The sequence below is a fragment of the Setaria italica genome, chromosome IX, assembly GCF_000263155.2.
Source record: "Setaria italica strain Yugu1 chromosome IX, Setaria_italica_v2.0, whole genome shotgun sequence".
Classification (NCBI taxonomy): domain Eukaryota; kingdom Viridiplantae; phylum Streptophyta; class Magnoliopsida; order Poales; family Poaceae; genus Setaria; species Setaria italica.
Window position 1 is genome coordinate 56,026,828 of NC_028458.1, and position 14,556 is coordinate 56,041,383.

At 46.4% G+C, this 14,556-nt stretch overlaps 3 protein-coding genes across 3 annotated transcripts; 2 read left to right on the top strand and 1 right to left on the bottom strand.

Moving 5' to 3' along the window:
• Positions 1-444: 444 nt before the first annotated feature.
• Positions 445-5,960, bottom strand: LOC101784722 (WD repeat-containing protein 3). Its single transcript, XM_004985616.3, has 12 exons — positions 5,646-5,960; positions 5,325-5,540; positions 4,157-5,245; positions 3,828-3,950; positions 3,021-3,202; positions 2,707-2,938; positions 2,337-2,549; positions 2,130-2,258; positions 1,654-1,722; positions 1,021-1,143; positions 886-936; positions 445-793 (listed from the first exon to the last, which is right to left on the bottom strand). Exons 1-12 carry the CDS (start codon positions 5,883-5,885, stop codon positions 644-646), a joined length of 2,817 nt encoding a protein of 938 aa, XP_004985673.1. The 5' UTR covers positions 5,886-5,960; the 3' UTR covers positions 445-643.
• Positions 5,961-8,246: 2,286 nt separating this feature from the next.
• LOC101785514 (probable acetyltransferase NATA1-like) lies at positions 8,247-9,297 on the top strand. Its single transcript, XM_004985618.2, has one exon. The coding sequence runs from the start codon at positions 8,353-8,355 to the stop codon at positions 9,034-9,036; it is 684 nt and encodes a 227-aa protein (XP_004985675.1). The 5' UTR covers positions 8,247-8,352; the 3' UTR covers positions 9,037-9,297.
• A 583-nt stretch (positions 9,298-9,880) lies between these two features.
• LOC101785114 (probable acetyltransferase NATA1-like) lies at positions 9,881-11,200 on the top strand. The gene has a single exon (XM_004985617.2). The coding sequence runs from the start codon at positions 10,253-10,255 to the stop codon at positions 10,934-10,936; it is 684 nt and encodes a 227-aa protein (XP_004985674.1). The 5' UTR covers positions 9,881-10,252; the 3' UTR covers positions 10,937-11,200.
• Positions 11,201-14,556: the final 3,356 nt, after the last annotated feature.

Sequence of the window (14,556 nt, forward strand, 5' to 3'; positions counted from 1 at the left end):
CACACACAAATGAGGCATTGATCATGAGCTTTTAATTATTCTTAGGTTTACCCTTTATTAATTTTGATCCTGTGTTTTTCGGTTTATGCATATGTAACAATTTTGTTCTCTGCCAGACTTTAATTATATTTTGTAGTTGTACCGTTTGTTTGGAAGCTTCGTATGAAGGTGTCGCGTTGGGCTTTTAAACTAAGCATTCATAATACATGCAGATGATTAGTGATGTAGCAACAGTTAATAGCATAGGCAGATACTTGCATTGTTCCACACTTTCCTGCTCACTAGCTTCCGAAGTGAGATGGGAACAGACTCGATGAATCTTATCTTGCATAGTACTCCGTATATAATAATAGTGATTACACGAAAAAGGATCACACGTGGTCGTAGTTAGATGGAATGGACGAGATTAGATGAACCTTACCCTTTGTAAGGTCTAGGACTAAATTGAACATGAATGACCAAAACTGATTGCTCATAAAACGATCTTTATGTCCATGCTCGTGAACCAAGGAAACGAGCACGTTCTGTCTGATTACACTCGTCTATCAAAAAAACTGCGCACTCGTGAACCAAGGAAACGAGCACGTTCAACACTAGAGCACAACAATACAATATTATTTTTCTGCTTTGCCATGCCCAAGGCTCAACTTTCTCCAGAAGCCTTCTTTCTCTTCTTTTTCCTTCTCTCGTTCCCATCAGGCCTATCTGACCGCTTCGACAGCTCCTGCCTGATCTCCATGAGTTTCGCTTTTGCATCACGGAAAGGTGCATCTGATCTCATTGCCAACAATTCCTAAAGATGGGTTCGTAAGATATATCAGCGAAACATAAAAGTAAATATACCAAGTAGCAAAAAGAATGCAGGGAGGAAAAGGGGCACCATACTTTCAAATGATCCATCGCGGCAAGGTTGAAGCCTATAGTATCCTTGCATTCCTGGGGATAGAGGAAACATAATCATCAGATTGCTGCAAAGTTGCATGTAGTGATGTAGATTGCTGCAAAGAGATCAAAACTTACCTTTACTCTGCAGTAAAGAATATCCTTCAGTTCTGTCAACAAGGATCTTGCAGCTGGCGTAGTAGTTAGTTGATTATGATGTGTCTGAAGGAGCACTAAGCAAACCCTACAAACAAGCTCAACCTGCAAGGTAATAGCAGAAATTAGCGTATGAAACACAACTGATCAACATGGTTTTCCAATGCAAATAAAATTATAAAATACATGAGCTAGAGCGCATCCAGATTTGCTGATTGTAGGAGGCACAAGTAGAGAAACAAAGCTTTACAACTAGAGAAACTTCTGTAGACATAACCAATGCATACTACAAGAACTCACATAATAGCATCTAGGTTCTGTATTCAAAGAAAAGAAAAGGCCAATCAAATCTCCTTAAGTACAGCAGGAATATGCAATATAATGTGGTACAAACTGGGAAACTGGAGCTTTAAAGGACAAGAAAAAATATTTTTGCAGACACCCCACACAATTAACATAAAAACAGGACACAACATCACAATCTACAACAATAGAACGAGACAGAAGTATTTGATGTGAGTGAAAATTAAGAAAACTATCAGTTAACATTATGTTACTGATAATACTGTAATGATGATTGGCATAAAAGGTTACATATCAAAAACATTCTTTTACCTTTGAAGGAACCAGAGACCACTCCTTCAAGTAAGACATGAGCTTTAGTGCATCTGAGAAAGGCAATGCCTGCTCCAAAGATTAAAAAAACATAAATATGTCGGCTAATGATAATTGTCATAGAAATAATTTTGATGATTAACCACAGGTAAAAGAAGCTTTATACTAATTCACTATTATTTACAATTTGAAACCACTAAAACCTAGGAACATAGGATAAGAAATTGGCATTTTAAATTTAAGGAGCAATTGACAAACTTTTTATTAATATAAATCTAAGCATGTGAGGTTAATTTCAATTATACAAACACACAGGAAGGAAAGAGCTGATAACAGGGTTACATAAAGTTTAGTTTATCGGGAACCACGTTTAGCTACATTAAGTATCTGATACAAACACTGTTTTTAACAGAAAACTCATAAGAAATATGGGCAAGGGGAATAAAACAGTTAAGAAGTCCATCGAAAAGATGTACCAGGAGGGCCTGTTCCAAATCATTTGGGCGGATGCTTGAAACTACATTCAGAACATAATCTGAGGGTGAATGCCCTTGCATTATGACATTAGGTTGAAATCTAGCTGCCCTCCCATTATTTTGCTCTTCCTGAAAACCAAGAAACATGAAGATCAAGCAAATGTTCCATTACTGATAAGTGGAAACAGGTGTGATATATGAGCATACCAGTTTATGCTGATTAAGGCGTTTTACTTCTTCCTCAGCAGTGTCAAGGGCATCCATAATTGCATCAGCAGAAGTAACTGTCTCTTTTGTTTTCCTACCAGGAACACCCACAGAACCTTCATCAGGAGCATCATCTTTCTGCCCGTATCTATACTCATTATCATTGTCTAAATCAGCCTCAAAGGTTTCTTCCAATCTTTTCTCCTTCTCTTCCTGCGGTATAACAGAGATTTAGGGGTAAAAAGGGCAGTCTCTGGGAAGGTTAAAGAAACTGTTAGAATATGTTACTTCCTCCGTTTTAGTTATATGACATTTAGGACAAGGGTACTCAACAAGAAATTTCATCCAAGCCTATATAGTTACAAAATACCTCAATGAACAGTTGTTCTTCAGTACGATCCCAGCGCCGAATGGAGCGATCATGGGAACCTGTTACAATAAAATCACCACGACTGCTGATTGTGAGGCACCATACTTCAGCATGATGTCCTTCAAGTGTTAACAACAACTCAAATTTATCAGCATCCCAGTACTTCACAGTGCGATCTTTTCCCACGCTGAACATATAATGTGTTCTATATACAAACTTAACATCCATCACGCTGCAAAGTGAAGACAACCAAAAAAAATATAAAAAAGGTTCTGCCTATAATAATAATAAAAAACTGAAAGTCAATAACATACCTGTCCGAATGAGCAAATATAGACCTGTGGCAGTCCCCAAAATCCATACCCCAAATCTTTAAATTTTTGTCTGCAGAGCCAGTAACTATCAAAGCCCCATCAGATGATATGTCCATACAGAGAACTGGAAGTTTGTGCCCATAAAGGTTTAGAAAATGTTTCAGTGTGTCCATGTGAAAGACCTGTATAAACACAAGAATATTAGAGGCAAGCAAAGTTATAAGAAATTTATTACTAGATTGAAGCATTTTTTTATTACTTTCCAGAATATAGCTAGTATCTCAGGAAAATTGAGGGCAGGTTTCTGCGTAACAATGATGCAGTTAAGGTCCTTAAGGATCATAGCTTTCATCAGAACAAAGTTAAATCACCATCAGCATCTCCTGAATTTTACATTTTCAGGATAAGGACAAATAGCAATTTTCATGTGCCAATGAGAAGTTAAGTCCACTGGTGATACCAAGAAACATATTGATTTAACAAGTGCACAGACTTTAAACAGTCTCAACTTAATTTTTGATGAAGCAAATTGTGCCTAATGCAAAGATATGACACCACAGGAATTTGTTACACAGGAAACACAAGAAAACATGCAAATTTTCCTGTTGCTATAACAACAGTATCTTGATTATATAAATAATCAAATCATGGATTAGGGTCAGGGTTTGGGTACACTGATTCCATACAAGATCTCGAACTATAAAGATTCTAAATGTACAAGTGAGATAGTATAATTCCAAATTTCCAATTGCATAAAAAAACATATAAAAGTAAACATATTGTGTGTGGAAGTGAATTAGAAATTACCTTGACATTGCAATCCAAGAGAGCAACAGCAATATGCTTTCCTTGTGGACTGATGGAGACAGCAAGGACGTCTTCAGTCATTTTCAAGGTTCTCACATTAGTCACAGTCAGCTGCTTGGAGTCCTGTAACAATGTTAAGAAACAAAAGAAATCAATAAGCTGCTTGGTGCAAATAAAGAACAATAATACAGAGTATAGTCAACAAGATAATCATTAAATATCAAAACAATGTATTTATTGGAAGTGACTTGTGGAAAAGTAACAAGGAAAGATAACACTGATGCACAAAATTACTTGAGGCTTCCATGTGAAATAGACAGAAGACTCACATTATCAGACTTCTGCAACAGTTGGTATTCCCAGAACTTGACATCATGATCAGCACTCCCAGTGACAAATCCCCGTGCACCGACAGTTCCATCTTCATCTGGAATAGGTACAATTGATCGTATTGAACCCGCATGCGCTTCTATCACCTCAGTTAAGCTGCCACTAGCAATATTAATAATCTCCAAAGTACCACTTTTTGTACCAACAAGAGCAAACCGATTTCCAACGAAAGCACTGCACAACCCATATCCAGAGTCAATGGTCCGAAGGCAGTCCCCTGTACTAGGATTCCAAATTTTGACAGCATTGTGGCTAGTCGACATCAGGAGGTTGTCCTCAGAATTAAGGGAGACACTCCTAATGTCGGAACGGTGTCCGTGCATCTCAATTGAGTACATTTTCGAGACCTTCTCACTATCCACTGAATATGTCTCAAGCGTGTTATTGTTGAGAGATAGAGACAAGGTGGCAAGGCAGCCTTTTGGTGGATTACTTGGAGAAAATGAAATCGAACATATTTTCTTGCTTGCCCGCAAAACTTGAAGGAGCTTAAATACATCGGTGACGATAACAGCTGGATTTTGCAAGTCTTGAGCTGGTAAAGGATCAATGACAGTACCGTTCCCTTCGGCTATCATGGATTTCGCCGATGCTTTCTCCTTCTTCCTATGCATCCGCCTTTTGGCCTTCCTTGTAGCTTCTGTTTCATCAAGAACCCTATAAATATCTGCTGTCTTCCCAGCCACCTGGCATGCCACAAGACTACCGTTCCTATTAAACCTAACAGTTGCCACTCGTTCCTTGCTCTGCCTCGGAATCTCACCGAACAGCTTCAGCACATCCCACTTGCTCCAATCCTCACCCTCCTCTACTGATTGCCGGATTCTAAACACTCGCAATTCTGGATCAGCAGAGCCAGACACTAAAAATCTCTCACTAGGATCCACATCCATAGACCAAATCTCACTGCGGTGACCACCAACGATTTGGAGACAGTGCTGTGTTTCAAGGTCCCAAACCCTGATAAACTTGTCCTTGGAGCAGCTCACCAGCTTCTTACCAGAATCCAGGAACACCAAATCGGTGACCTACACATTGTAATCCCCCCAATTAGCACTACTACTCCATGCTACCCAATGGATAGAGAAGCGCATGAAATGGCTGTACCTGATCCCGGTGGCCACGCAAGCGGAAGAGCCCGGCCTGAGCAACGACGTCCCAGAGGATGACATCGCAGTCTTTGCTGCCGGAGGCGAGAACAGCGCCGGAGGGGGCAAAGCGGAGGGCGGAGGCAGCGGAACGGTGGCCGTGGAGGGTTGCCTCGCAGGCTCCTTTCTCCGCGTCCCACAGCCTGATGCTCCCATCCGCGTGCCCGCTCGCAATCTACACCAAACCAACACCAACGCACAAAATTAAGCCAAATTCAAACGCCGGAATCAGCCAGCGAATTCGAAGGGAACTGGACGCGGGGAGAGGGGTCAGGCGTACTGAGGAGGAGACGGCGGCGGATTGGGAGGAGGCGATGCAGGAGACGGCGAGCGAGGGGGAGGAGGAGGAGGGTGCAAAGGAGACAGAGGGGAGACCGCGCTTGAGGTCCCAGGCGGCGAGGCGGTCGAGGGCAGCGGCGAGGAGTAGGCGGCCGGAGGGGTCGTAGCAGACGTTGGACTCCGGTGAGGCAATCACCCCGAAGGTGACGGCCGGCTCGTAGCGGAGGTAGGCCTTCACCATGGCGGGCGGCGGCCGCCGGCGGCGTGGGGTGGGGTGGAGTGGGCGCACAGCTCTTGGTGTTAGGGTTTATGGCGGCGGGTAGAAAGGGGGCTGGGGGTTTTTAATCGAACTTGCACTTCAAATGAAATTGCCCTCATTTGATTATTATGGAAAATTATCTGGTCTGAACTCTGATGTCCAGGACATGTTGGACAGGAAAAAAAATGAGCTGACTTTTAAACTTTTCCAGCTGATAGTTTGAATCTACGAGTTGATTTGAGTTGGAACCTTTATTTAAAAACTAGAAAAATTTCTAAAACTCTTCGTAGCATAGTAAAAAAAACTATACTACAATATTTTAAACGTCTAAATTGGGTTGTAGCTGGCTAATTGACAGAATAGCTTATGAATGGTCAAGCTGAGATGCTAAACTCCTGCGGATTATTGAGTTGAATTTTTAATTAGAAAACAGAGCTAAAAGTTTTTTAATTAAATAGTTCTTGTTAATTGGTACCGTAGATTTTCCTGTATATTCAGATTTTGTAATTTAAGGCGGCATATTTGAATGGGTTGAACACTTGAACTAAAAAAACATAACCAACTTTTATAAAGAACCATTTTTACTTTTGAAAATATAGTCTAGGTGGACAGGTGGCCTACCTGCATTCACCGGTCGCCCATCATAAAAGAAGATGAGATAATACTCTATTTGACACTTAAAAAATTACTCGTTACTTTCTTGATCCTTCTTGATCCTTAAAAAATTTCCGTTTTCTATTTGACACCGAGTTTAACTTTCATTCCTTACATGACACTCTGTTGGATTTTCTGTCCAAGAACCGCTAAATACCCGGCGAAAAGACGATTTTGCCAATGTGGCCCACCACCCTTCTCCCTCCTCTCCTTCCCTCCCCTTCTCCCTCCGCTCTGTCGCACCTCCCCCGCAGCTCCATCCATCCTCATATCCGGGTGAGAGCTTAGGCACCAGGAGCTCACCACGGTTCTATTTGTGTGGTTATTGGCGTCGAGGATGGCCGGGATGGTGGAGCTCCAAGGGAGGGCGGTCATGGCGGGCTGACAGCTCCGGCGGCCGATTCCCGGTGGGGTTGAGCTCGTCCTGGCCAACAAGCAGGTCGGGGAGGTCGAGTTCAAGGTGAGGGAGGTTCGGATGCGAGGGATTGGGTTTTGGTGGAGGAGGTGGAGAGAATTTGGTCGGTGACGAGGCTCGGCGGCCGGTGGCAGTGGCAGCCACGAGACATGGAATTCCCGGCGTAAAGTAGTTTGTGTTTGGGCTAGCACTAGCCTGTGAGGCAGATTTGAACGTGGAGAATTTTTGTGTGAGAGGGATTTGGAATTGGTAGAGGGAAGTGGTGAGATTTGGCCATGAATGGACAACAGAGCTGCGGTTTCTTGGGTGCAGCCTGGACTAGGGAGAAAGAAAGGCCAAGAAAGGGAGATGAGGGAAAAATCGGCCGATGTGGAGAGGAGATGAGGTCGCGAAAGGACGGCGAGGACCGTGGGAGGCGATGGGGACGAGGATGGGAATGGCTCTGCCGCGCTAGCATTGTTGTGTGTGTCGGAGAGGAACAAGTGCTCCAGCAGCTGCTCGCAGGTCCACCGCTGGCCAGCATCGCGGCGGAGGCACTTGTCGAGGAAGTCGCAGCACACGTCGGATAGGAATGTGGGGATCGTGGGGCGCTTCCTGCCAAACCCAACGAGGAGCAGTAGCTCACCGACCCGTAGGCGTCGCCAAGCTCCGACCACGGGCGCTTGTCCGTGAGCAGCTCCAGCACGTGCAGCCCTGGGACCAGACGTCCGATGCCGGCGTCGCCGCCCCGACGCGCGCCATCCATGCCGCGGGGCGCCGCCCTGGACACCAGCCTCGCCGCGCCGCAGTCGGCTAGCTTCGCACCGCAGCCTTCAGTGTCACAGCAGCCGAGGAGCACGTTCCGGCCCTTGACGTCCCATGCACGACGCCGACCTCGCCGTGTAGGTATCGCAGTGCGGCGGCCACCCTCGTGCGCCCGCGCGCGGCGCTCACCGAGTCCACCTAGCCTCGTTGCGGCCTCCGCGGCGATGCCTCCGGGCACAAGCTCCATATGCAGGTCCCTGGAGCCCGCCGTCTCGCCGTCACCGAGGTACGCCACTACATACAGTGAGCTCAGCCGCTTCAGGATCCTCCAGGCATGCCACCGTCGACGAACTCCTCGCGTGGCACCGATGCACCGGATGATGGAGCGCCTGAGAGGGAGTTGGCCACGGCGGACAAGAGGGAGAAGGATGGTGAGGTCTACATGGACAAAATCATCTTTTTATCGAGCAACAAAATATTATATAAGGAACGAGATAGAAATTTTTTAAGAACTAAGATCTAGGGTCAAATAAGGAATTATCTCGAGGAAGGCAGGCCAAACCATCCCGCATCCTCAACCCGCCGCTCCCGTTCCTATCTCCCCCGTTTCTCCGCAAACCCCACTTCCTGACCAAGATGGCGCCGCCGGCCAACTCCACCACCTTCTCCGGCGACGTGTGGGCGGAGCTCCGCTTGGCCGACGCCCGCGATGTGCCGCACATCTACAGCCTCATCCACCAGATGGCCGAGTTCGAGCTCCTCACCGACCTCTTCGCTGCCACCGAGGAGCTCCTCACCTCCACGCTCTTCCCCTCGCCGGCGCCGCCTCCCTTCACCTCCTTCACGGCTCTCGTCCTCGACCTCTCCCCGTCCCCCGTGGTCCCGGACTCGTCTTCCACCATCGGATCCCTCCGCCTCGACCTCTCCGCGTCCCCGCTCGCGGACCCGGAGGCTGCAGCCTTCGCCTCCCCGCGCGGCGGCGGGCGCGTCACGGCGGGGTTCGTGATCTGCTTCCCCAACTACTCCTCCTTCCTCTCCAAGCCCGGGCTGTACGTGGAGGACATCTTCGTGCGCGCCCCCTGGCGCCGCCGCGGCCTCGGCCGGATGATGCTGTCTTCCGTCGCCGGCAGGGCGGCGGAGCTCGGGATGGGGCGGGTGGAGTGGTGCGTGCTCGACTGGAACAAGAACGCCATCGACTTCTACGAGGGGATGGGCGCCGATGTCCTCCCGCAGTGGCGCATCTGCAGGCTCACCGGCGCGGCGCTGGACAAGTACAAGGGCAACCAAGAGGCGGCCGCCGATGGGAAGGCTGTCGAGTAGGAGGATCAGAAAAATTGGTTCTTGAGTGCCAATAATAAAGGTGGTGGATTTGCTTCCCCTGCTTAGCTCCCTCCTGGCATCGTATGGTTAGTGGTTCGGTGCATTTGATCTGCTCATTAGTGTGATGAATCCATGTTGTATGCTGAGCAATTCTGACTTGTTGTGGTAAACCTTGGTACATTATGCAAAATTATCTTCAGATTAGATGCAAGTCTTTATCATTAGCCATTTCAGGCTGAGCATGTCTCTTCACTGCGATCAGAGTCTCAGAGCTGGTTGAAATACTTGAAATTAATTTATCCCTGTATGATGTTTGACTAGGGGAAATTCCATGATCTATTTGAATAACTCATCAACTGGATAAAAGAACTTGGAATGTTCCTGCTCGTATTGCTCCCTCATTTCATAAGGCAATCCCTACTTGTGTGTTGGCTTGTTCAGCTCTCTTCTCTCACATAGAGAGGAGCGGGTATGTGAAACAGACAGTATTCTTGCATATAATTGTAACGTAAATGAATTATTACAAAGAAATATTAAATGGAACGACTAGAAAGACCAAACATCTGCTTCAATGGCAAAATAGCAGTATGAAGATACCGAACTTTGTAGGAATACAAAAGTTCAGTGCAAACACCTCCTACGAGCATTGAATTAGTCATAACACTGATTTTCACGCTGAATTCCATAGAATTTGATCAAATTCAGTTCATCCATATAAAAGACAAATCTACACTTCCAATTATTAATGAGAGAATTTGATATTTTTTCTTATTCTTGGAGTTTATAACTTTTCATTTGTTTTATCGAACTTTTATATTGAAGTGAGGTATTAACACTTCAAGCATCTTATACCAACCCCTGTGCATGCCCTGAACTAGCCAGAGGCATTGTTCTTCAGGAAACTAAATTCTACTTCCACTTTTTTTTTATCATTCCAGTCAACATTCTGCTGCATTAGTTATTATTGTATCTTTGACCTATGCTATGATTTTCCATATTAGAAACAAGATTGATATATTTGCTCGCGTCAACAACATTTTTAAGGCGGCATAGTATTTGAATTGGTGGAACTCAAACACAACCAGCTTTTATTTTTTTAAAAACAACATTTTTATACTTTGGAAAATTAGTCTAGTGGCATACACAGGGGCCCTGCCTTTACCAGTCGCCCCGTCACAAAAGCAGAGGACAGGCCAACCCCCACTTCTTGACCAAGATGGCGGCGCCGGCCAACTCCACCACCTTCTCCGGCGACATGTGGGCGGAGCTCCGCCTGGCCGACGCCCGCGATGTGCCGCACATCTACAGCCTCATCCACCAGATGGCCGAGTTCGAGCTCCTCACCGACCTTTTCACCGCCACCGAGGAGCTCCTCACCTCCACGCTCTTCCCCTCGCCGACGCCACCTCCCTTCACCTCCTTCACGGCTCTCGTCCTCGACCTCTCCCCCTCCCCCGTGGTCCCGGACTCGTCTTCCATCATCGGCTCCCTCCGCCTCGATCTCTCTGCGTTTCCGCTCGCGGACCCGGAGGCCGCCGCCTTCGCCTCCCCGCGCGGCGGCGGGCGCGTCACGGCGGGGTTCGTGATCTGCTTCCCCAACTACTCCTCTTACCTCTCCAAGCCCGGGCTGTACGTGGAGGACATCTTCGTGCGCGCCCCCTGGCGTCGCCGCGGCCTTGGCCGGATGATGCTGTCTTCCGTCGCCGGCAGGGCGGCGGAGCTCGGGATGGGGCTGGTGGAGTGGTGCGTGCTCGATTGGAACAAGAACGCCATCGACTTGTACGTGGGGATGGGCGCCGATATGTTCCCGGACTGGCGCATCTGCCGGCTCACCGGCGCGGCGCTAGACAAGTACAAGGGCAACCAGGAGGAGGCCGCCGATGAGAAGGCTGCCGAGTAGAACCAGAAAAATTGGTTCTTGACTCTTGAGTGTCAATAAAGGTAGTGGATTTGCTTCCGATGCTTAGCACCTGTGTACAGTTTAGTGATTGGTGCATTTGATCTGCTTATTAGTGCGATGAATTCAGGTTGTATGCTGAGCAATTGGGACTTGTTCTTGTGGTAAACCTTCGTACTGTACATTATGCAAAATTACCTCCGGATTATATGCAAGTATGTCTTTATTATTAGCCATTTCAAAGCTGGTTGAAATACTTGAAATCAATTCTTCCTTGTATGATGTTTGACTATGGGGAATTCCTGGATAAAAGAACTTGGAATGTTCCTGCTCATGCTGCTCACTCATTTCATAAGGCCATGCTGTGATGCTGGTCTTTCACAGTTTCACTTTGCATATGAACACACTCGGAGTATCTAAAAAAGTGTATACATGGAGGAAACAAGGAAGATGATGTGTAATCTGGTTATTGGTACATGGAGGAAACAAGGAAGATGATGTGTAATCTGGTTATTGGTATTAGTTGTGAACTGTCTGTTCGATTTCATTTTCTGTATAATTAGTTAAACTTCAATGATAAAGCTCCCTGACCAGCATCTAAAACCTCAAAAAACATCGGTGTTTGTGTTCCAGTAAGCGCCGTGGATTTACTTGTGTATTGGCTTGTTCATCTCTGCTCTCTCACATAGAGAGGCGCAGGCATGTGAAACATACAATTTTCTTGCATATAATTGTAGCATAAATGAATTATTGCAAAGAAATATCAAATGGAACGACTAGAAAGGCCGAACATATGCTTTCAATGGCAAAATAACTAAATTTGATCGAATTCTATGGAATTCAGTCACCTGAAAATCAGAGTTATGACTAGTTCAACTCTCCAATCTACTTTTCCAATTATTAATGAGAGGATTTGTTTTTTCTTAAAAAATATTCCTGGAGTTCATGATTTTTCATTTTTTTATTGAAGTTTTATATTTGAAATGAGGTATTGACACTTGAAACATGTTATATCAACCCCTTTGCATGCACTGAACTAGTCAGAGGCATTGTTCTTCAGGAAACTGAATTCTACTTTCGTTTTCTTCATCTCTATTGTCTCCCCGTTTTTTTTAATCAATCCAGAGGCATTATCAACAGTCTCTGCTGCATTATTTGTTAGTGTATCTTTGACCTATGCTATGATTTTTCATATTAGAAACATGATTGCTATACTCGTTCATGTCACAATTTAGTGTTTTCCAAAAACAACATTTATATGTATGCAGGTAAAAATGCATTGCCATGCTCTAGACTGCACCTGCTTAGTTTTTCTCGTGCGTAAAAGTGTCATGCTCCAATCTAAGCACATGCTGTTACTTGCTGAGATGTTAATTGAAAAGGTGAAGACATTTCGAACAGAAATTTTAAAGGATCCCTATGGAAGTCCATGGTGAGTGCTAATTGCTGTGCTCGAAACGGGCTTTGCCGAATATAGCAGGCCTAGACGGTGGGCCTTACTAGGCCGATCAGACAAACACCGCTTCTCTTTCTTCCACAATGTTAAAAGAAAAGAGAAAAGAAAAGACAAGGAAGTTTCAGATCGCGCGATGGCATTATCTCCCTCGCTTTCCTTTCTTCCCCCCTGATCCAAGCTTTCCCTTGACTTCTTTCCCTTCACGGCCATAGCTCGTCTTCCTTCTCAAGAAAACGCTGCCCATATAAATTCACACAAGCCAGCAGCATCTTCTCTTGCTAGCCTCTTGTCTCTACGGAGATCAAGCAAGCTCGTTCGTCGCTCGGAAGGTTCGTGATGGCGGAGAAGGACGGCGCTGTGAAGCCGGCGTAGGAGGAGGCGCAGGCGGTCGCGCCGGAGACGGGGACGACCCAGCCGACGTGGGCACGAGCACAATGGGCCAGCATCAAGAGCAAGGCCCGTGACGCCAGAGAGTGTGCCGTCACCCGGACCCGCCAGGCATTCTCCATGTTTAGAGAGGCCAAGGTCGAGTCCGCCGACAAGGCAGGAGCTTCCAAGGATGAGTCGTCGTCCCCCCAGTAGGATCGATCGAGGTGCTATTGAATATGCAAACCAAGTGCGAATTCTTGTGTAGTTGAGTGTTTTGGATCGGAGTTGTTTTACTTCTAGATCGTCTCCGGTTGATGAGATAGCAGTTTTAGTTGAGGGTTTTGCATGAATGATGATGAGTTTTGTGTTATGTCTACTGTGTCACTGTGGGTTTTGAAGTTGGTTAATGGTATTATTTGGGAACTGTTTGTTCGATTTTATTTGCTGTATGATTAGTTAAACTTCAATGATAAAGCTCCCTGACCAGAATCTAAAACCTGAAAAATATAGGTGTTTGTGTTCCAGCAAGCGCCATGGATTTGCTTGTCTGTTAGCCTGTTCACCTCTGTTCTCTCACACAGAGAGGAGCAAGATGTGAAACAGACAGTTTTCTTGCGTATAACTGTAACTGTAAATGAAATTTTGCGAAAGAAATATCAAATGGCGCGACTAGCCGACTAGAAAGACCAAACGTCCGCTTCAATGGCAAAACAGCAGTATGAAGATAGCCCATACAAAGTTCAGGAAACTGAACTTTATAGGAATACACAGGTGCAAAAGACCGTTTAGCGCCTATGTGTAGATTCCCTGAATTTCAATTGTCTAACTTCGTACGACCACCTAAAAATCATCGTTTTTTGAGCAAGCATGTGTTCGTGCATGTAATAATCGCAACTGTAAACATGTAATTTTGCCAACAGATATAAAATTGCATGACTAGAAGACTGAACATGTGGCTTTATCGACAACATTGCAGTATGATCATCATCACGAAGTAGGAACACTTGAACTAGTCGTACGCATGCATTGTTCTTCATGAAACTGAACTGTACTTCGGTTTCATTTCAGATTTCAGAGGCATTAGCAGCAGTCTCTGCTATGCATCATTGTATCTTGGACCTATATGCTATGATTTTTCATATTAGAAAACAAGATTGCTATATTTGGTTCATGTTACAATTCGGTATTTTCCAACACAACGTTATATTGCTCGTTCGTCGCTCGAAGGATTCGTGATGGAGAATCCTAGCCAACGAAGCCCCGGGAGGGAGTCCCCGACGCCGCATCTCCGAAGGCGTCCCCGACCTGTACCCGCTGGTATCGTTCTCGTTCCACGGGCCGGTGGCCATCTCCTTTTCGGCACGGGTGCGCAGCGGCCTCTGGTGTTGAAGGAAGCACGCCCGCGACCGCGACACTGCCCTCAAGCGGTCGCGGTCCACGGCTGCGGCGTCGAGGCAGCCGGCGACCGGTGATGAAGACGTCGTGGAGACTGGTGAGCTGGCGGCCAGGCTGGAAGACAGGGACACGGCGGCGCTTGGGCACGGCGACTGCCAAGGCACGGACACGGAGCAGAGGCGGCGCGCATGTAAGCCCCTTGGCCAGGGTCAGCGTCCACCCCTTGGGCTCCTAATAGCCATCAGATCGGGCATGTACAGCGCGGATTCGACGCCGAGACAGGCTTCTGGGGCATCGGCGGTGGCAGGCGACTCCAACAAGGCCATTGCTCGGTCGTTCTCGCCGAGGAAGTCGAGCAGCGCCGGGTGCTCGGGCGCTGTTGTCCAGGAGCTCGAGCTGCCGG

Excerpts from the sequence above, each read along its gene's own strand:
- LOC101784722 (XM_004985616.3), bottom strand. The coding sequence starts at position 5,885 with ATGGTGAAGGCCTACCTCCGCTACGAGCCGGCCGTCACCTTCGGGGTG. Across the intron at positions 5,246-5,324 it reads TGCGTGGCCACCGGGATCAG|GTCACCGATTTGGTGTTCCT; the intron begins GTACAGCCATTT and ends TACAATGTGTAG. Across the intron at positions 2,550-2,706 it reads AAGAACAACTGTTCATTGAG|GAAGAGAAGGAGAAAAGATT; the intron begins GTATTTTGTAAC and ends GTTATACCGCAG.
- LOC101785514 (XM_004985618.2), top strand. The coding sequence starts at position 8,353 with ATGGCGCCGCCGGCCAACTCCACCACCTTCTCCGGCGACGTGTGGGCG.
- LOC101785114 (XM_004985617.2), top strand. The coding sequence starts at position 10,253 with ATGGCGGCGCCGGCCAACTCCACCACCTTCTCCGGCGACATGTGGGCG.